Source organism: Mytilus edulis, chromosome 14 (assembly GCF_963676685.1).
Source record: "Mytilus edulis chromosome 14, xbMytEdul2.2, whole genome shotgun sequence".
Taxonomy (NCBI): Eukaryota; Metazoa; Mollusca; class Bivalvia; order Mytilida; family Mytilidae; genus Mytilus; species Mytilus edulis.
This window is the reverse complement of record NC_092357.1, coordinates 7,861,235-7,883,076: the sequence shown is the minus strand read 5'-3', so window position 1 is coordinate 7,883,076 and position 21,842 is coordinate 7,861,235. Positions and strand designations below refer to the sequence as shown.

At 32.6% G+C, this 21,842-nt stretch overlaps 1 protein-coding gene across 2 annotated transcripts; it reads right to left on the bottom strand.

Moving 5' to 3' along the window:
• Positions 1-9,623: 9,623 nt before the first annotated feature.
• LOC139503101 (POTE ankyrin domain family member G-like) lies at positions 9,624-21,584 on the bottom strand. Of its 2 annotated transcripts, none has more exons than XM_071292800.1 (5): positions 21,471-21,584; positions 18,428-18,743; positions 17,586-17,687; positions 12,351-12,563; positions 9,624-10,849 (listed from the first exon to the last, which is right to left on the bottom strand). In XM_071292800.1, the coding sequence occupies exons 2-5, from the start codon at positions 18,699-18,701 to the stop codon at positions 10,620-10,622; spliced, it is 819 nt and encodes a 272-aa protein (XP_071148901.1). In that variant the 5' UTR covers positions 18,702-18,743; positions 21,471-21,584; the 3' UTR covers positions 9,624-10,619. The 2 variants fall into 2 exon arrangements, with proteins under 2 accessions (XP_071148901.1, XP_071148902.1); XM_071292801.1 differs by lacking the exon at positions 21,471-21,584 and adding an exon at positions 20,050-20,142.
• Between the last annotated feature and the right edge of the window lie 258 nt (positions 21,585-21,842).

Sequence of the window (21,842 nt, the reverse complement as noted above, 5' to 3'; positions counted from 1 at the left end):
TTAAAAACTTTAAAATAGAAAAAGAACCTAAATCAATTTTGATTGTCTTATAGTTTTAGAGGGGCAAGGACTTTTTTATAGATTTTTTTTAAATGGGCAAGGACTTATTTTCAGAATTTAAAAGGATGGGCATTAACTTTTTTTATGAAACAATATTAAGAATGCACCGGCCCATCAATCTGGTAAATATTGAACGGTCCCTAAGAAGCTTTTGTCCGAAAATAAAAACATATAAATAACATAAAAACAGTCCATTTTGACATATAAAACTGCATGTAATACAAAAAGTCATGAAATCTCAAATACATAGCATGCAATAAAAATATGCAACAAATTTCAGAATGAAGTAAAACCATGCTAGACCAGAGCAACCAAAAGCAACATAAATAATAAGCAGCTCAAGAATTATCTGCAAGCAGAACAGCGACATTCCATACCGTTCCAGGACTGAACAAGACTTTTAATATGTGAAAAATTATTTTCAGTCCTGGATGGTTTGGAAGGCTGTTCCATGAAGTATCAGCAGCAAATTTGAACGATTTTTTACCGTAACGGGTTGACTTTACCTGTGGAATTTCAAGAATATTTACATACCTGAAAGAATATTTAGATTTTTTGACATTCACCAAAATTTGTAGGACGCAGGAGCTATATTGTTTATAATTTTAAAAGTTTCTAGAGCCATTGTTCTTATTCGTCTGATCTGCAAGGAGGGCACCTTAGATTTAACTCAGAGGTCCTCGTAGGAGCTGGTAAAATCCTCATATACAAAACGAAGTGCTCTTTCCTTCTCCTTTTCTAGTTTTTTGGAATTTTCTCAGTGCAAAAATGCCATGACAAAGGGCAAAAGTTAAAATTACTAAGAATAAAAGTATGAAATATAGTAACTTTACTAAGTCTATTCAAAACTGAGCCAAAACGTTTTAAAACATTTAATTGCTGTGATGCCTTCCTACAGATTGAGCTGATATGAACATCAAAATTTAGCTGGTAGTCTATTTCAATGCCTAATAACTTTACTGTTTTTTCACATGTAAGGTTCGAATTTTAAATATGCATAGATGGGTTCTTTTCAAAAGTCTTTTTGCCAACAGCCAAAACTTTAAATTTGTCAGGATTTGCTTGCATTTTATTCACCCCGAACCACTCAATAAGTATTTTTGAATCAGACTCCAAAGTTGAAATTAATAAATCGAAATCTGGAGTACAGAAAGACAAAGTATTGTCATCTGCACAGTAATATAAACTACCATTTTAAAAAAAATATCATTTATAAATATGTTAAACAACAACGGCCCTAGTGGTACGCATTTATGGATGTCAGTCCAACCACTCAGAACATTGTTGACTTTAATTTGCTGTTTTCGATTAGATAAATAGGACTTTAAAAGAGCAACTGCATTTGGGGTTAAACTATATGCTAATAATTTATCTAGCATAAAATTGTGAGGCAGGCAGTCAAAAGCCTTAGAAAGATCCATAAATACCGCTGAAATGTACCAAGAGCTTCACGCCAGTCTTCTAACACTCTGAGAAGTGTGGTCTGACATCCATGTCCACGTCTAAATGCACACAAAAAAAGGGATTAAATATTTTATCAAAATAATCAGTTAATTGAATTTCATATATTTTTTCAAAGATTTTCGAAAATATGGGTAAGACACTAACTGGTCTATAATTTGTTTTTAATAATGGGTCACTCTTTTTTATGAAGGGGGGTCACTTGGGCTTCTTTAAGTTTATCAGGGAAACAGTTATTTTCAATTGACAAATTTACAAGAGTTGTCAGCTGTGGTGCAATATAAGATTTACAATTTTTTACTATTTTTGCTGGAATACCATCAGCTCATGTAGCCTTCTTGATGTTTATTTTATTCAATTTTTTTTCGACATTTTCGTTAAATACTTTCTTGAATTCAAAATCAGAATCATGCTTTCTGTTACTCTTTTTTTTCTTTTATACTTGGGTGATTTGAGGGATCATATACCACATCTGCTCCAATTTTGTCTGCTACTGTGGAGAAAAAATTATTAAAAACATTTGAAACTTTATTTGAACAATTTACACTTTTGTCATTTTCACATAATAAGATTTTTTGTTCTCCACAGTTCCCCTTTTCTGAGAAAAATGGTTTGACTGTTTTCCAAAAAACGCAAGATTTTGACCCACCAGAGCAACGTTCTAAAAAGTATAATTTTATTTATTTTCTCTTTATCTTTGTTACCAAATTTCTTTGTTTTCTAAATTTATCCTAATTTTTGTCACTCCGGTTTTTATATACTAATATCTTTAACAAGTTCTATATTGGTTGATGATGGACTTTTTTTTTTAGTAAACAGTTATGTCACTTGGAAATATCAAATTCATAGAAAATGAACTCATTAGCGCTCTAACAGATACAATTCTTGCCAGATATTTAGAAAACTTATTCTATAGGTTGATAACAGCACTATCTAGGACATGTACTGTAATGGTGGAATATGGGACTTTTTAAAAGAGTTATGCCCCTTGGAATTACAAAATATGTGAAATGAGGGGGGCATTGGTACTCGATCGTTTTATCAACCGAGAAACGCAATTTCAGAATCTGTTTTTCATATGAAGAGCAGAGATCAATCACATTCAAAACAAAATCGAATGATTGAACAATTTTATATATTTTTTAAATGCAACTTTGTTAACTATAATTGAGATAGTTCTCAGTTTTAATTTACAAACTAAATATACAACGTTTTCGTTCACATAATACACTTTTTTTTTAAAGCACGAGTTAGTCGACAGAATGAATTACAATGAATCACCTGAAATACACAGACATGAGAGTGGAGTGTAAATATCGTGAATGGATCGAGATGTTTTCGTCAATAGAAAACTATTAACCTTAATGATTACTGAGTGGATTGGCCATTGTGCATTGTTATGCTTCTACATTAGATTATTGACATTTGCAGAATGAAACCCATTAGAAATACGTTCATTTTAAAAAATGTATGATTTCAATTCTTTTAAACTGTTCAAACAGACTGAGTTAAGAAAAATGATTTTAGCTTTTTATGTCCATGTCATATATTTACGTCAATATTATGTCAACGAAAATCAGGAACAATAAATTGGACTTACATTTGAACAAAGATTGATAAGATCATCTACAAAGACATCTGAAAGTTATATTTTGAAATTGGTACATAATATTTCTTCAGAATAATTCATGTATACTTACCGACTTTAGAAACGCAACACTAGATTGTTCTTTTTTTTTTTTGACACCTTCTGATGTTGCCTTTGTTCCGGCCATTACAATGGGTTTTAGCAATTATGCGGTTTGAACTTTGGAGGGCTTGAAATATTTTTCTTCAGCAGGTTTTTTTGCAGTTCAGTTTATGGGATACATTTGTGCACAATGGCATTCAGCAAGTTTCTTAAGTCAAACTGTGTGGCTGCAGCACGTTCGCCTTTTCCTGTTTACAATATTCTTATTGTCAGATTCAGTTTTTGTTCCTCAGTGTTGGCAGTATGGAAATGCAACATTGTTTATCAACTGATTTAAGTGTGGCCAAGGATTGAAAGAACTGTTTTATGAAGCAAACAAAAATGAAAAAATCTTTTATGGTTTCCAAATTTCGCTTTAAATAATTCATGCGGATTCAAAAATCCGGTATGTTAAAAAAAAACACGGGTAAGCCAGATGTTGATTGTTTTCTCAAGAGAAAGGAGTATGGTAAGCATGAATAGTAGTTGTATGAGAATCAAACATGATTTGGCAAAAATCAACAAAATGTGTGTTGCATTTTTAAAGTCAGTCAGCATATTTAGAGAAAGGCAACAAGATTATTATTCCACTTTAAAATAGCTTTTAAGCTCATTATATGAATCAAGACCAATTTTACAAGTAATAATTTGATTAATAAACTAACTAAAGAAACGTTAAAAAAAGACAATTCAACGGAGCATTTTGAAGTCATCAAAAAAGGGAAACCTATACTGTAAAAACAATTCTTACCTTTTTAAAAGTCGAGCCGATAGCTACAAGAGGGACAGTCAAACTCATAGATCGAAAATAAACTGATAACTTATCGCCATGGCTTAAAAGGAAAAAGACAAACAGACAAATAAAAGTACAAAAGACATAAAACATCGAAAACTAAAGACAAAGTAGCACGAACCCCACCAAAAACTGAGGGTGATCTCAAGTGCTCTGGAAGGGTGAGCAGATCCTGCTCTTCATCTGGCATCCGACAGATTCGACATTTAACTTCACTTCTCCACAATCGTTGATGATGTTTCCGTTTATCTAAGAATAATCTAATAAAAAAGTTAATCTAAGATTTTGATATTGAAAATTTCCGTTTTTTACGCAAACTTTAAAATGCGATAGCAAGACAACGATTAGTATATACTTTGTGTGCACTTGTTTTTATTTCCGTTATCTATATATTTTGTCATCGATTTGTCAGTTATGTTCGTCCACTTATGATTTTTAAGTGTCCTGTAAGATTCTTTCGTATCTCTTATAGAATTCAAAATCACGAACATTTGATTGTCAAATCGGAAAAGTGTGTGAATAGAAAAATATGAGATCGTTTCAACAGTTCTATTTAGATTTGTTGGTCCGTTTTTCCAAGATGTAGATATTCCTTAATTATCCACAATTGAATTCTATTTGGTAATAAAAATAGGAAAATGCTGTTTGAGTGACATGAGACAACTCTCTATTAAAGTCACAATGTATAACAATTTTACAATTATATGTCGAAGTACAGCCTTCAACACTGAGCCATGGCTCACACAATATGTTTGTTATAAAAGTACGACACGGTTATTCCTTTATTACTGAAAATGAAGCTGGTAATGTATTTGTCCAGAAACCAAAACAATCGAAAAATTTTAATTTTACTGTACACCAAAAGATGATGTTCGGTTACAATTTAGTTTATACCAAATGATTTAAAGCTATAATATCTAAATAATAATAATTTCACGAAAAAATATATATTCCATCTTCAAGCAAAAAAATGGAACCGGAGAATAATTGAATGCAATATCCATGTAACATATGCTAATTATTATTTTTCATTTGACAAGTGTGATGGGAATGTTCGTTATGAATGTTAGATTTGGTATGAGTCTATAATACATGATATATACATGTACACGTTAAAAGAATAATATATTATATGAAATATTTTACGCATCCAACTTCCACACAATACCATGATTTTAGCAGTATATCGCATATATTTTATTGCACGAAACATTGAGTTTAGTTTCTACAGTAGATCATGTTTTAAGTAGTATATCGAATATTTTGTTGCACGAATCATTAAATTAAACTTGTAAGAACACCATGTTTTTAGTAGTATTTCGCATATTTTAATACACGATACATTAAGTTTAATTTCTATACAACACCATAATGCTATATATAATCAATTGTAACACAAGAACAAAAGTAAATGTTTTAAAACACATCTCATCAAAAAAGTATTGACTGTACCGAATCTCTTCCAAAGTCACTTTATTACTGATATCATAATTGACATACTTGTCCAACTGCTGTGCATTTTTATTTTCATCGTCTGGCATATTTTTTTCTCCTTGTGCCTCGTTTTGGTTATGCTTTGTTTTGCATGTCTTCCGGTAAAGTCGACTAGCTCTAATCAAAATTCTTGCTATAACACCGCTTGGGTTTTTTTCATTAAATGTATGGTAATGAGAAATACTCCACACAGCACAAAATGTTATTAAGATACTGCAAAAAAGTTGTATCTGCAGAAAAACGTTGAAAAGAGAAAGAGCATTGCTTGCTGGAAGTATGTTTGTTACCATAGAAATAAACACCACAAAAGTTAGCAAAACAGTAAACGCCATGGATGCTCGTTCACCCGATGCTACCGGTAGACAAAATACTAACAAATTAACAAAGCTCAAAAACACTACAGGAACAACAAGATTTAGAAACAAAAATCTTGGTTTTCTAGACAACTTAATGTTAATCTTTACCAATGAATAGAATCTTGAAAGTTCATTTTCTACGTGATTACTCTGGACAGACCATTCTGCATTCGATCGAGTGTATAACATGTAGATTTCTTTCCTATTGGGACTAATTCGAATTTCATTACTATATTCAACCGTTAAAAGCTCAATTGCACATTCGTGACTATCAAACGGGAAATACATGACATCTGCACTGCAAGAACACTCGTGCATAGATTCCACCATAAACGTTGCGTGTCCGGAAGATTTGTACCTCACAAATGTCGTTCGAATATCAACATCATTATCGAATAAGAAAACAGATCTTTTACTCACCATGTTTCGTATCAGAATTTTCGGAATCCACGTTTCTATAATTGGGGTTCTCATTACCGAGAGATTCCCGTATTCAAATTCATTCCAATTCCTTAGCTCATCGTGCCAGTAAAGAACGTATGTACCTATTACTGTTAACGTACCAGAAACTTCATCATAATCTTTGATAGATTCTAGTGTCATCAGAACTCTAATCTCCACAAAATCTGTTTGATTCAATCTAGGGCGGATGTTTGGTGAGATCTTTTTAAATCGTTGTTCGAGGTTTGTGACATCGTCAAATGTTGCACATAAACTTAATGAAACGAGATAAATAATGGATCCTAGGCACACGTACAACATTTTTAGTTTGGCAAACATGTTCTATTTGTTTTAGTTTTACTATGATGTGTCATTGTCAACCAGTAATACAGAATATGTTAATTAAACCCGTGATTGCTTAAAACAACACGATTTCAGTTGTCAACTGATTGCTAGTCAATGTTAGTATATATGTCCAAATTTACAGATAGTTGAAAGTTACATCCATATTTTGCAGTCTGATTCATTATGATATTATTGGCAATATGCGAAAGTACAAACCAGTAATATCTCTTAATTTTTATAACTTCAATAAAGTTTGTAAAATATTCGGTCCTGTTAAGATTACAATTAGACAAAACTACTTTACAACCCAGAAAAGCAAATAATCTGTTTTTATCCTTTTATGAAGAACATCGACCAATCAAAATCAGGGATAAATGAAATCAATGCGTAATTTATGTATATTTCATTGCCTGCAACTTTATCAATTATATTTGAGATTGCTCTCAAGACTAGTTTACAAACCAAATATGATCACATGATTCAGGTGTCTGTCTATACAACTTTACTTTGAAACACGAGTCTGTTGATAAAAAGAATGATAGCGTATTACTTAGAATACACAGATTCCATTGATATGAGAGCACAGTGTAAATATAGTTTATGGGTTTAGAAGATTTAGTCAATAGAAAACTGTTAACTTGATAGATTGCTGATTGGATATGACATTGTAACGGTTCTTTATTAGATTATTGATATTTGCAGAATGGATTCCATTAGGACATACATTCAATTTAAAAATCATGTGATTTTTCAATACTTTTAAATTGTTTACATAGTTTATAAAAGGATTGAGGCTTTTTTGTCCATGTATGATATTAAGTCAGTGATATCCTGGAAAATCAGAAACAGTATATTGAAATGACAATTCAACAATCATTTAAAAACAATCATCTGAGCTGCGTTACAAAAATTGACCGTATGCTAATGTACATATATGCGTACATAATTATGTGAGCCTCCTCATGGAGTTTTTAATTATGTGATTACCTGGCCATTTTTATAGTGATTATATGATCACCAGACCAAATGGTTCATGATTTTTTGATGATCTATGACGGTATAATAGGGTTATTGTATGAATATTGGGGAATATTGTCCCGAGTAGAATTTTATAGTGCACGAGCTTACGAGTGCAATATATGTTCTATGAGGAACAATATACCTCAATATTCATGAAGTAACCCTTTCATTGTATAGTAATAATATGTTTGAAAGTCAAAATTGGTTTAAACTAAGATTTTGTCGTTGATGACGACGAATTTTGAATACTTATCGCACTAGTGCAATATTGTAATTTATTGCACGCTAACTTTTGGTAACTTTCTGTTGGAAACATTATATTGCTATGCTATAATTTTGATTATTTGATATTTTGTTAAAACAATTAATGATTAAGGGGTTATATTGGCAAAACAATTGTGATAATGTGATTATTTGGACATCCTCATGAGGGGCCTCATATGTGCATGTTTTCTGATTGATTTTAAAACATTCAGATACAAAGGAACAATGGATTATAATATTGTACGCCAGACGCGCGTTTCAACTTCAAAAGAGTCATCAGTGACGATCAAATTAAAACAGTTCAAACAGTTCAAAGGTTAAATAACAAACACTGGATTCAATATATATGACGGTTCTTTTAAAATTATATATATTTGATTACTTGGACATCCTCATGAGGGGCCTCATATGTGCATGTTTTCTGATTGATTTTAAAACATTCAGATACAAAAAAAACATGATTTTGGTCTATTTATATCAACTAATTTTTTAAATCAGTTACAGACTTGCCATTCAGATACTATATATAACACTATATAGCTACATAGACAAATGAGGACTAAGTAATCAAACAAAATACAAAAATAAGATTAAGAATGATAGGGTCTAATTTGGAGTTTTATTTGCCCGAGGATATCACCAGCCCAGTAGCCAGCACTTCTGTGCTGACACGAATATTGATGAATTAACTGTATACAAAACTATTGAATTTTTGAAATACTAAGGATTTTCTATTTCAGGAATAGATTACCTTAGCTGTATTTGGCCAAATTTTAGGAATGTTTGGTCCTCAATGCTCTTCAATTTCGTACTTTATTTGGCCTTTATAACTTTTTTAGATACGAGCGTCACTGATGAGTCTTGTGTAGACGAAACGCGCGTCTGGCGTAAATGCAAAATTTAATCCTGGTATCTATGATGAGTTTATTTGGGAACCTAACGCTAACACTAATTATAATACAACACACCACTGTACAACTTGTATAACACTGTTTTTCATTAATGTCTGGCTATATTTACCAATAGATCAGAAAAATACATAAAAATTACAAACAGTCCAATTTGGAAATGACGATAACATCACAAACGATGCATTTTTTATTATTTGTAAAAACATCACAGGAAACGGCAGCATAAAAAAAGTTGCAAACATTGGCACGTAGTTAACCCTTTACATCCTAAATCAATGATTAAAGACAAAGAAAACTCGAAAAGGTATGCATTAATGGCATACATATGCAGTATCTAAGCTACAATATTGCTAAAGTAAATAAAGCAGACGTTAGGTTGACACTTAAAATGAAAGGTATGAGATATTTCTACATAAGAAAATGCCTGTACTTAGTCAGGAACATGACAGTTGCTATTTATTCGTTTGATGTGTTTGAGCTTTTGATTTTGCCATTTGATTAGGGACTTTCCTTTTTGAATTTCTTATTTTTGTGATTTTACTTTTTATATTACATTAAACAATATTCCAAATGTAAAGCGTGAAATTTGACGCCCAACTGAAGTTAAAAAAAACATAAATTCGAATCAAATGTCCTAGAAGGCACTATTAATACAAGAATTGAAAAAGGAAAATCTTTAAGCATGATATTATACTCATAATACGTAAACAAAGCAACGAAAATGTAATCACGGACCACACAGAGAGCTTATAAGGACAATACAAGTACGAGCGCTCTAAAAGGCTAAAACCCGAAATACCTAATGTCCAAGGGAGAACAATACCTGCCATTCAGGTCAACACGTTACGAATATTAAGAATATATTACTTTTGTTTTCATTATGTTTTATTATGATGAAGATGAGATGCAAAATATAACAATCTAGCCAAGATAATGATAGTATTAATAATACACATTCTCGCTAGTGTTGTTTCCTCATCACCAGACATCATAGAAGTTAAAGTTACATTTTGACGTCACAGGAAAAAATGTCTTACGCCACATAAGAAAAGCGATAGATATATGACTTCTAATGTTCAAATATCGCAAATTATTGCATTGGGTCACGTGTCATGCGTGACAGATATAGAAGCCATGTGTAAAATGTCATAAATTCTATATATCTTCTTCTTTCTATGATAAATCTGCGAAGGAGGAGTTCATCACACTTGTGTTGTGTCATCTAGTGTACTAGGTGCTTTCCACAGTGTAAGCAATTAAAGAATGAAAAAATGTTATTAAACAATGACAAATTGTTATATACAAGTTAAAACGAGGCTGGTGCAGAATAAAAATATGGATATGTCCATAGTATCGTGATTGGAGTGCGACCAAAGGTTTCCCTTGGAGGTCACCTACGATGTTTCGCGGAAGTTAGTTCCAGTCTCGGATGATCTTTAATAGAAGCTGTGTCTCTATTCAGAGCATTCGTCACAACTCGGCCGATTCCGAGAGTATGGTAGTCACCCGAGGATTGCCGATTGCACCGTGGTAGTGTGTTAGTATCAACATGATCGGATCAGGAATAGATGGCACGCAAGTTCAATTTTGGCTCAATGACACTATATGACTTTTTTGAATGATTAGATAGAATTTCACACAATACACGTATATTTACATATCAAAATGTGTGGCAATATGGATTTGTCTGATTGCATTGACATCTAAAATTATCACATAACAGTTTCCAACTGCAAAGTCTTGTTTCAAATGTTGAAAGATTTGCTCCTAGCGCTAAACCTTTGTTCGTGTTTATCATTGTGGACAACAGTTGCGCTCCTTTGACGTTCGGTCGGTCCACCCTCACTGAAGCGCCTACGTTGTGTGTTTCGCATGAATCTAGATGCTAGTTTTTGGAAGAAGTTTTGGTGGGTGAAAGTATCAATGTCTACACCCGCTTTGACGAGCCAATACTCATCCTTTTCTAGCGTATATCCTGCAAAAATAAATATAATTTCTATTTATAATACAAACTTGTATATAAAGGTCACTCTCGGGACCAGAGAAAACAGACCTTCTAATCTTAATATGATTCTTATACGAGTTGTGTCCTTTGAACTAATGTCATTAATACAGTTGTACTGCCCCATATACTTGTACCGCCTAACAGAAGTGCCCCTGGAAACTTTGTTATAAACAATGTTATAATATCTGTTTCTGTTAGGACAAATAGTCTACAGTCTTTATTCCGTGGTAAATAAGATTACAGTAATTTTCTTTCAACTTATATTATGAAGGAACTTCTATTTCGTGACAGGATGAAAAAGTATAATCTGTCAAAACAGGTTGTCACTCACTCAATAGAGGTTACCATGCTTCAAAGATTCGAGTATAATAAACGCATTTGTTTATAAGTTTGAAGTTTGAAAGTTGATACATTAAGCAATTATTCATATGTCAAAATTGCCAATTTTTTGGCTATAAAGATTCAGATATTACATCCCCACCCCCAAAGGGAAAACTTAAAGCATGTACAATACATGAAGAATGTGTCCCAAGTACACGAATGCCCCATCCGCACTATCATTTTCTATGTTCAGTGGACCGTGAAAATGGGGTAAAATCTCTAATTTGGCAAATATGTTAAGAAGATCGTGTCATAGGGAACATGTGTACTAAGTTTCAAGCTGGTTGGACTTCAACTTCTACAAAAACTACCTCGACCAAAAACTGTAACCTGAAGCGGGACGAACGAACGGACGGACGGACGGACGGACGGACGGTACGACGGACGGACGGACGGACCAGAAAACATAATGCCCATAAACGGGGCATACTAAATGGTGCATAAAAACTTCACGGATTTTTAAACTGCGAAATTTCAGTCTTATTTCCCCATTTTATCCTACGCAGCAGGACAATTTGAACATTAAATAAATTCATTAAAGGTAAGACCTTTAGATAACTTATCGAAATTGCAGTAAAGTTCCTCTTTTCGATATTGGTATTACTTAAAATATACCGGACTTACAAACAGTGGCGATGTCACTTTGCTAGACTTGCCACTGTTTTATAGTTTTGGAAATATACATGTAAATTGTTTGCACCTGTCCTAAGTCAGGATCCTGATGTTCAGTGCTGGTCGTCTGTTTATGTGGTTCATAAGTTTTTCTCGTTTCTCATTTTCTATATAGATTAGACTGTTGGTTTTCCCGTTTGAATGGTTTAACACTAGTACATTTTAGGGCCCTACATAGCTTGCTGTTCAGTGTGAGCCTAGGCTCTGTGTTGAAGGCCATACATTGGCCTATAATGGTTCACATTTATAAATTGTGACTTGGGTGGAGAGTTGTCTCATTGGCACTCATACCACATCTTATTATTACTATATATTCAGTAGATTTTCAACATTGAATTGATTTGTTTGTCCATTGCGATAGTTAAGTGTTTTAATAAATCAATACTTTAAACATTTTATTTTGACTATTCTAACATACCCAATTTGAGCATTTTCCTTATTGTTTCTGAATTTTTACTCGCTCTGCTCGGCGATATGACTCCTAAGTACAGAGCTGTCTGTCCAAGTCGATCTATTTTGTTTATGTCACATCCATTTTTCATCAGGTATTCTGTAGTTTTCTCTCTCCCTTCGCTCATACCTATTAGAAAGGCAGATTTACCAGTCGAATCTTCAACATCGAGATCAGCACCTAATAAAAACAAAAAAAGCACTTGTTAATTTAAAAAAAATTCTCTTCTATCTCTTCTATTTCTCTAAAATATAGTTCTCTCAATGATTTATTGAACAATACTCTAAAAATAATGGATATATATAATGATATGGAAAGTATATTTCAGAATTTGGAATACTGATATAACAATTACTAACTAGTTCTATTTAAATATACAATATACATAAAAGATGGACGAAAGATACCAGAGGGACAGTCAAACTCTGAAATCGAAAATAAACTGACAACGCCATGGCTAAAAATGAAAAAGACAAACAGACAAACAATAAAACACATGACACAACATAGAAAACTAAAGAATAAGCAACACGAACCCCAGCAAAATTTAGGGGTGATCTCAAGTGCTCCGGAAGGGTAAGCAAATCCTGCTCCACATGTGGCACCCGTCGTGTTACTTATATGGGCATTATATGCAATAAATGTTTAACGAGGCCGGGGTAAGGTATCTGTATTTTATGTAACTGACTAACAAATCCCATACTTACAGTATCGAAATTTATTAACTTTATCGATTTGGGGAAGGTTTTGTGCTTGAAAATAGATAAAAACATTAGCCTGCATGGTCGTTTCAGGAAATTGTAGCACAGTGATGGTTGCTCATGCTTTACTTTCATTTGGATATGATTTCATGGTTACAATGAACAGAGAATTTGTCATTCGACTCAAAATTTCAAAACTAAGTTATGCCAGGGATAGATAACTTTGAGTTTAAAAAAGAATGTTGAGTAAATTCAACTCTTTTGTAAGAAATCGTTTTGATCGAATCAATTCGTAAGTCTTAAAGTTGCGATCTCGTCCCGACTCAAAGATGGAATAACGTGTACAAGAAGGAGTGAATGGCTAGTTAACTTCTCAGATATCACTAGTAAACAGATTGTCTGACGATAAAGTCAAAAGTATTTGCCGCTGGACATAAAACATTTAAGAGTTACTTAAAAAAAAGTCAGCATTGAGCTCTTCCCGTTTATCGGACCACAGATGAATTATCACGTTGTGATTGGTTAAACGCCGTCACGTGGTGACCCCCTATGAGACCGTATGGGGTTAGTAAGTTTCATATAGGGTTCATGACGCGTTAATGGCCACGTCATCTTTTAATGTTGTTGTGTTTCATTGTTTATTCGCGAACCATATAACTTATAATATGCGTCAAATATTTACTACTGGAAGTTGCTCAGACAGCAATCAATCAACCAATGTTGGACTCTGTTTCTCTTTTATGTTGATTAAATGAAAAAATAAACAGGTACAACAATATCTGCAATATGTGAAAAAACAAATGATGGGACAGTACTGGACAATGCCTTTTGACTGATATTAACAGCGTAAAACGAAAGTTCTGGGGTGTTATCAAATTTATACTTTTCTACTTTTCAAGAGTTCAAAATTAGGACTCTTTTCGCTGGAACACTTATAAGCCAAATATTCTACTATGGTTATGTTAATTATGTTAACCTTTATCAAAACAGGTAATTTCTACTGTTTTATTAGAACTTAAAATCCACCTACATATAAGTTATTCCGTTTTCATTCATGAGATATTTAGACTTGTCTACATGCTTGATTCATAATGTCTAATAGGATTTCTATATAAAAAAAAAAACACCCTCCTATATTCGCTACGGTTTTAAGCAGTTATTTTAACTGGTCAGTCAGTACAAGATCATAAAAGTTATGTGTCAATACTAAATATGTTCTCATGGTCATCTTCACTTTTATTAAAAACAGTTAATTTCTATTGTTGGGTAGGAACTAAAAAATCCACCTACATATATTTTCCCCTGTCTCATTTATAAGCGCCGTGTCTACATCATGTTACATTTGCAATTCCAAAAAGAATTCATATCACACCCTTCTATATTCGCTACGGTTTTTTTAACTGGTCAGCCAGTACAAGATCGTTACAGATTATGTGTCAATGTTTATTGTATGGGTGGTGGAAACTATTTTTATTTGTTATCACGAAAAAACTTTTATAATCATATATATCGATAAACTATCATTACTCATACATTTTTATGATTGGTTAATTAGTAAACAGACTGCAATACTATATATAATATTGACCATAATGGTCATTATTAAATGTTTGTTATCTGTCAGCTAATGACAGCTCCTGGTCATAATATATGTTATAATTTATTTCCGTAATAAACATGTTTTTTTTGTTTTGTATGTATTTTGTTGGGTTTTTTATTGCATCCATTCAAAATATGCATGTCATTGGATGAATGCGAGAGAGACAGAGAGAGAGAGTAGTTTTACATCGCGATGACCTTGAGGTCATTCCGATGTATTGATATCGCCTAGATTTCCATTATGTAAATAAGTTTTATAAGTTTTGGTTTTGTAACCGATCTATAAAAATGATAAATACGTGCACATAAACGAGTGCAAAATAACATTCCTTGTCGCTTGATATAAATACATCTCTTTTATATATATCATTTATTCTGGTATCACCTAAGTTGGACAAAGGTATACAGAAAAACACATTAGTTTACATTACATTACATATAAGTACATTTGTTGAGGAAGCATTAAATATGAGTTTTTTTTACAACGGTATGATCAGTATAGCCGACAGGTTAACATCAGAGAGAATCCAGTTTGTCATTTATAATTCTAATAAATTGGCACAATTTTCGGAGTTTCGATTTCTGTTTTTGGTTCATAATAGTATTAAATTTTATAACATTACAGTTCAAGGAATACTGATAAAAATATTTTTTGTTTACAACATAAATTAATAATATGAAAATGTTTTGTAGTTAGATATATATATATAGAGAGATATAGGAAGATGTGGTGTGAGTGCCAATGAGACAACTCTCCATTTAAATAACAATTTATAAAAGTAAACCACTATAGGTCAATGAACGGCCTTCAACACTGAGCCTTGGCTCACACCGAACAACAAGCTATAAATTAAGGGCCCCATGCAAATTTACTAGTGTAAAACCATTCAAACGGGAAAATCAACTTATATATTTTATAAGTAAAAAAATATTGATAATATCAATGCACACATACCGAAAAATTGTGTTAAAGCATGCGGAAGAATATCTCAAAGAAGGTTTTGCGACAATACCAGCAAGGACCGGTAACTCTGTAATTGTTTTTGCGGGAAAATATGAATGCCAAGTACTCGCTCGTATCCAATCTTTTTTTTTTTTAAAGTGTCCACCATGCACTTGCATTGCACTATTATTAGAATAGTAGAATAGAATGATAAAAAAAATGGATGGAAAATCATATATAATACATGTAACTGTTATTTTAATATAATATCTAATCAACAAATCAGTGTTTGTTTTACTACAATAAATAAGTTATTACGGCGAAGTTAATTTCCTGTCATTTATTTATCATCCACGCACGAAATTGTCTCAAAAAAATTATTGTCTCAAAACAATTATATCTCTGTACATTAACATCAGTTTCAGGTAAAAAGATATGTGATTTTTTTTTTTCTGAGACAAATGCTATTTGACCATCCACAAGAACTTGTGGTCATCCGATGTTCAGTACTTCAGTACTTAGATTTACTCTTGAACTTGAGACTAGTAATTTACTTTTATAATAATCCCAGTCTTGAACATATCACAGAAATTATTAATGATGCTATAACAAATATTTTCTTCTCTTCAACTTTTCTATGGTCATGAATCCTATTCCCCCCCCCCCCCCCCCCCCCACACACACACACACAAAACAATATATCGCTAGGCAGGGGGAAAACACTCATCCCTTGACAGAAAAGAATACTAATCACCAAACACAATAAGAAACTCATAAATATGAATATATATACTATTGCACAGGTTAACTTTTTTACTTTTTGTTTAAGATTTTTATTAAGATATGAAATTTAAGCATTTCTCAAAAACGACTGAAATTTGATTAACTCTTTTCTTTTTCGAAGTTATATATCATTGATATGCTAAGTTACAAATTTGCACTAAAAGTTATATTTGCTTTTTTAATAAACTTCTGTTTATATCTATATCAAAACTTATAACAAAGGAGGCCTATTTCTCAATAATATATTTTGATATAACTATCACCTGTACATACGTAAAGTCTGTTTTTATATCTATTATTAGTCGATTATTATACGTATCAATCATCGCTGTCATCTTATCAGGATATTGACCAGGGATGCCCAATAACGCCTCATATTTAATGAGTTTGTTTACCAAAATTTGATTTATTTTTTCTGTAATCATCATGAAACAAATGTATTGAATATATTTATATATAAATTGGATATAAATACTTATTAATTGGAATTGCATGGTAATATCTACATAACGGATTTTCTTTTCGCTTTCTTTCTTTAGCGGTAATGTTGTTTGACCCGATGATATTTAATGCCCCTTGTGTTTCAAAAACAACATCATAGACCATTTTCATTTTACACACTTTTGATTCCGGAATTTATATTTTTAACTGGTTACCTTCTCTGTGGAAGAAAATCCTGATATTGTGCCGAGCAACGTAAATAAGTAAATTCAAGACTTTAATCAGTACACTTTTTGGAGAGTAAGTTAACTGTTTAATGCTTTTTATAGATGGCTAAATCGTCGAAAAAAGTACCCCCCCCCCCCCAATTTGCACGATTATATATTTGATTTTACTTCTTTAAGATTGCTCCTAATTGACCGAGTACCAGGATGTCCTACCACAGAGTAGGTAACCTGTCAAAAAATTTAGAACACGGAATCAAGAGTCGGTTATATGAAAATGGTCTATAGCATAACCTAAGATTTCGACAAATAAGAATTGAATAACAAGGTGTGAAATGATAACAATGTGTAAATTGAACAACAAGGTGTGAAATGATAACAATGTGTAAAATGAATAACAAGGTGTGGAATGAATAACAATGTGTAAAATGAATAACAAGGTGTGAAATGAATAACAATGTGTGAAATGGTTAACGTTAACTACTTTATTTCTTTATACAAACTAGTGTACCTGATTTGTGAAGTAACTTGACCATTTCTTCATCATCATAAATGACTGCCTTCATGAGAGGAGTTTGTCCATGTTTATTTTTTGTGTTTACGTCTATGGATCCTAAAATTGCAAAGCATGGTGAAACAAAACAATTAAGTATTCAAGTCACAGATAAATATTTTACGTAAAGAATTTGATAAGATCGCAATATAGCAATACAGATATCGACAAATAGTATATGTTTTCTCGATATTTGACGTTTGAAATGACACGACATTAATACTTTGATATTTAGTATATATAAATTTAGTAGTTTTATAACGTACAGGGTGTCAACAGATTGTCAACAATGAAAAGATTTGAAGAAAAACTTTTAAGATAACAAACTTTAGCTCAACTATTTTTTTCCTGTACGCTTTCTCTTTTTTGTCAATGAAAATGTAGGCCTCGTAGGAATAGATCTCAAGTTACAGGATCAACTATGTGGTTTGCAACTATATGAAAAAAGGTACGATTGCCAATGCGACAACTAACCACAAGAGATCAAATAACGAAGATTTACATGATAAAAAGTTATTATCTAGCTATATGGTGTTAGACGCTGTCTAAAACTTGGACTTTTTTTGCATCGTGTTGCATGCCTCATTGTGACTTTGAGATGAAGAACAGCAAAGACGCTGTTTCTTTGCTTTTTGTGTTGTTTTTTTTTTTTTTTTTTTTTGGCTGTTTCATATCCAATACCCTTTGATTTCTCATATATTTTCTTCCGTCATTTGGATTTTGGTTTAGAGTAAGCAATCATACCTCATCTTCTAGTTTTTCAATTTTTTTACTATTCCCTACATTCTGTGTCTACTTACTGTGTTTTAGTAATATTTTCACAATATCATGATGACAGCGTTCAACAGCTTCATGCAGCGGAGAGCTATCGTCCACATCGGAAATGTTCGGGTCTCCTCCGGCTTTTATCAAGTTTTTAACAGCAGCTAATTTACCATATCGTGATGCATAAAATAAAACAGTTCTTCCGTGAGAGTCGTTGGTATTTAGTTCCGATGGTGTTATGTTATTTGCCGCCGCCACTGATTGTGCTTTTGTTGATGACGTGTTATGTTTTAAAACAGACACCGCCATTCTAGATTTTATATTTCACTCTGGTTTAATGGCTTTAGATATCTGTAAATTAAAAGAAATGAACTTAAGTATTATGTCTTTAACATAAACTTATCAGGTGTTACCGAATTATTATTCAATATAAAACAGAGGCGAATTTAGGGGGCGGCTAAGGTAAAAGAAGATGTTATATGATTGCCAATGAGAACACGCTTCAAAAGAGACTAAATGACATATGAAATAACAACTATCACTATACGGCCTTCAACAATGAGCAAAGCCTATATCGCATAGTCAGGCCCCTGAAATGCCAAATGTAAAACAATTCAAACGAGAAAACGAACTGCCGAATTTATTAAAAAAAAATATTGATAGAAAAACAACTAAGCAACAAACGACAACCACTGAATTACAGGCTCCTGACTTGGGACAGATACATACATACAGAAGGTGGTCCAACCCTCCGGGACAGATACATACATACAGAAGGTGGTCCAACCCTCCAGGACAGATACATACATACAGAAGGTTGTCCAACCCTCCGGGACAGATACATACATACAGAAGGTTGTCCAACCCTCCGGGACAGATACATACATACAGAAGGTTGTCCAACCCTCCCCTAGCCTGGAAAATTTGTGTAACAGTAATACATAAGAACATACCTTTAAATCCAGTTGAAATACACGTTTATATATAGACTTTGATTCTGACTAATGCCAGCCTCCTATTTGAGGGTCTGTGAGGGGAAAGGTAAAGAATAATGACATGCTAAAGAATAGAGAATAATGGTCAAAATTAATAAAGAAGAGGGAAAAATAACCTAGAATATTAAATTACAGAGAAATGGAAGACTCCTCATTCAGACCCTCATAGGGGCACTGGCATTAATCAAGATAGCAAACTAAAACAAACGCAAATAAATAGAGGGCTGGATTGTTTACAGCAAAGGGATCACATTGAATATATACATGATGTACATCGAACCCCGTACTTTGACGTATAATGTTTTACTTTCATAAATTGTGAATTTGATGGAAAGTTGTCTCATTTGCACTCATACCTCATATTCTTATATCTATTGTGGTATCTGTAAGTAATCCCATATATGTCAGGGGCGAATCCAGCCATTTTAAAAGGGGGGGTCCCAACCCAGGACCAAAAGGGGGGGGGGGGGTGTTCCAACTATATGTCCCCCATTCAAATGCATTGATCGGCCCAAAAAAAATGTGGTTCAAACCCCCGACCCACCCCCCCCCCCCTGGATCCGTCAATGTATGTGATTGTCTGTTTATAAACTGAACCAGTTTCTTAAACGATGCGTATTGTCATGTTTTGTGTGAAAATGAAATACATGAATATTACTTACATTTACTATCAAACGGCAATGTTAGGTCCACATATACTATCTTGAATTTTCCGTTTTAATTATACAAAAATATCCTAACATTCGTGGATCTACATATTAATTAATATACATTGTATGTTTTATTACGTCATAGGTCAATTAAAGTGACAGGTTAATTTTTGTGTATTGTTTGATGTTGACCTTTTGCATGCATGTAATACTTAAGTAAATGTAAATCAATAAGTGTTGACATAGATATAAGAAGATGTGGTATGAGTGCCAATGAGACAATTCTCCAACAAAAGTCACAATCTGTAAATTAAAGTAAATCATTATAGGTCAAATTGCTGTTTCAACACGGAGCCTTGATTCAAACCGAATTGCATTACCACCCTCATATATTGTATTTTAAAAGCAGGATGCATTCTCAGACCGTTTCTTGTGTCCTTGGGACATTATTTATAATCTAAAAATAAAACCAGCTTGTCATTCCTAACCACAAGAGGTCTTCCTAACCACTTTAACTTACGTGTGGTTAACAACAGACGATAAATCTTCCATATAGTTTCACAAAGTTTACGTTCTTGAAATGATAATTATAGTTTTAATAATATAGATAATACTTTTACAAATTGTAACTTGGATGGAGAGTCAGAGGCGGATTTAAGGGGGCAAGGGGCCCGAGCCCCCCTTTTGAGAAAATAATTTGGTTGCTTATATAGAGAATCACTGAAGCGTGACGAGATCGGCCCCTCTTAGGCAGCCAATGGGCCCCTACTTATGAAATTTCTGGATCCTCCACTGAGAGTTGTCCCATTGGCCCTTATATCACATCTTCTTATAGCTATGTGCGGTTCATTTGACTAATTCACAGGGATAAACATAATAAAAAAGTTGTAATTTAAAGGGAAGTTGCTTACAATTAACTAGATACTAGTGCAATAGAGAATTTGTTACTATTTAAAATAAATAAATGTACAGGATAGTAAGATAAATATGTTTATAGTACAAATGTTGTATTGAAACTATCAAATTGTGTAACATTGTAGAAATATTCAATACTTTCTTATATACAAGACGAGGATGTGGCAAAATTTCTAATATAAAAATATAATTTACCCAGATTATTATAACCCGTTCAATTTATCTTCAAACATAGTAAATGTGTTATATGAATCCGTTCTATTCACATCGTGCAAAAATTAAGGAACTACTCAATAATTCTACATTTAAAGTATCATCTTATATATCTTTTTTTTTTAATAATTAAAACCCAACAATTATTATTATGATAGTAAAATCTGTTCAAATTACCTTCAACTATTCAATAATTTTACATTAAAACTAAATATAGATATCAAAATTTCAAAAAAATATAATCAAAACCCGATTACAATTATTATTATTATCATGATTATAATAGTATAATCCGTTCAAATTACCTTCTAACATAGTACATGTGTTATATAAATCCGTTTCTCAAAATATTATGCTTGTCACTCCTATCGAGAACAGTATAAGACCTGACAACATTAACGAGGTGGCGTGAATACAGTCGTTCCCATTTATGACAGAAAAACAATTCGACAAGGTTGCCGTCTCTGACACCTATTATTACTTGTTTTTCTCCAATTGCTCTCATAATGATAGATTGACAGACACACGGAATACATATCATTATATCATATATACGGAAACATGGGGGAAAATACGTTTTATTGTCCAGGCATGCTGCATTAAGTTGTTTTCGAACATATTTTGCAGACCGTGTCTCTGTTTATAATTGTTTTGAATTTAGTCAAATGTTCAAAACC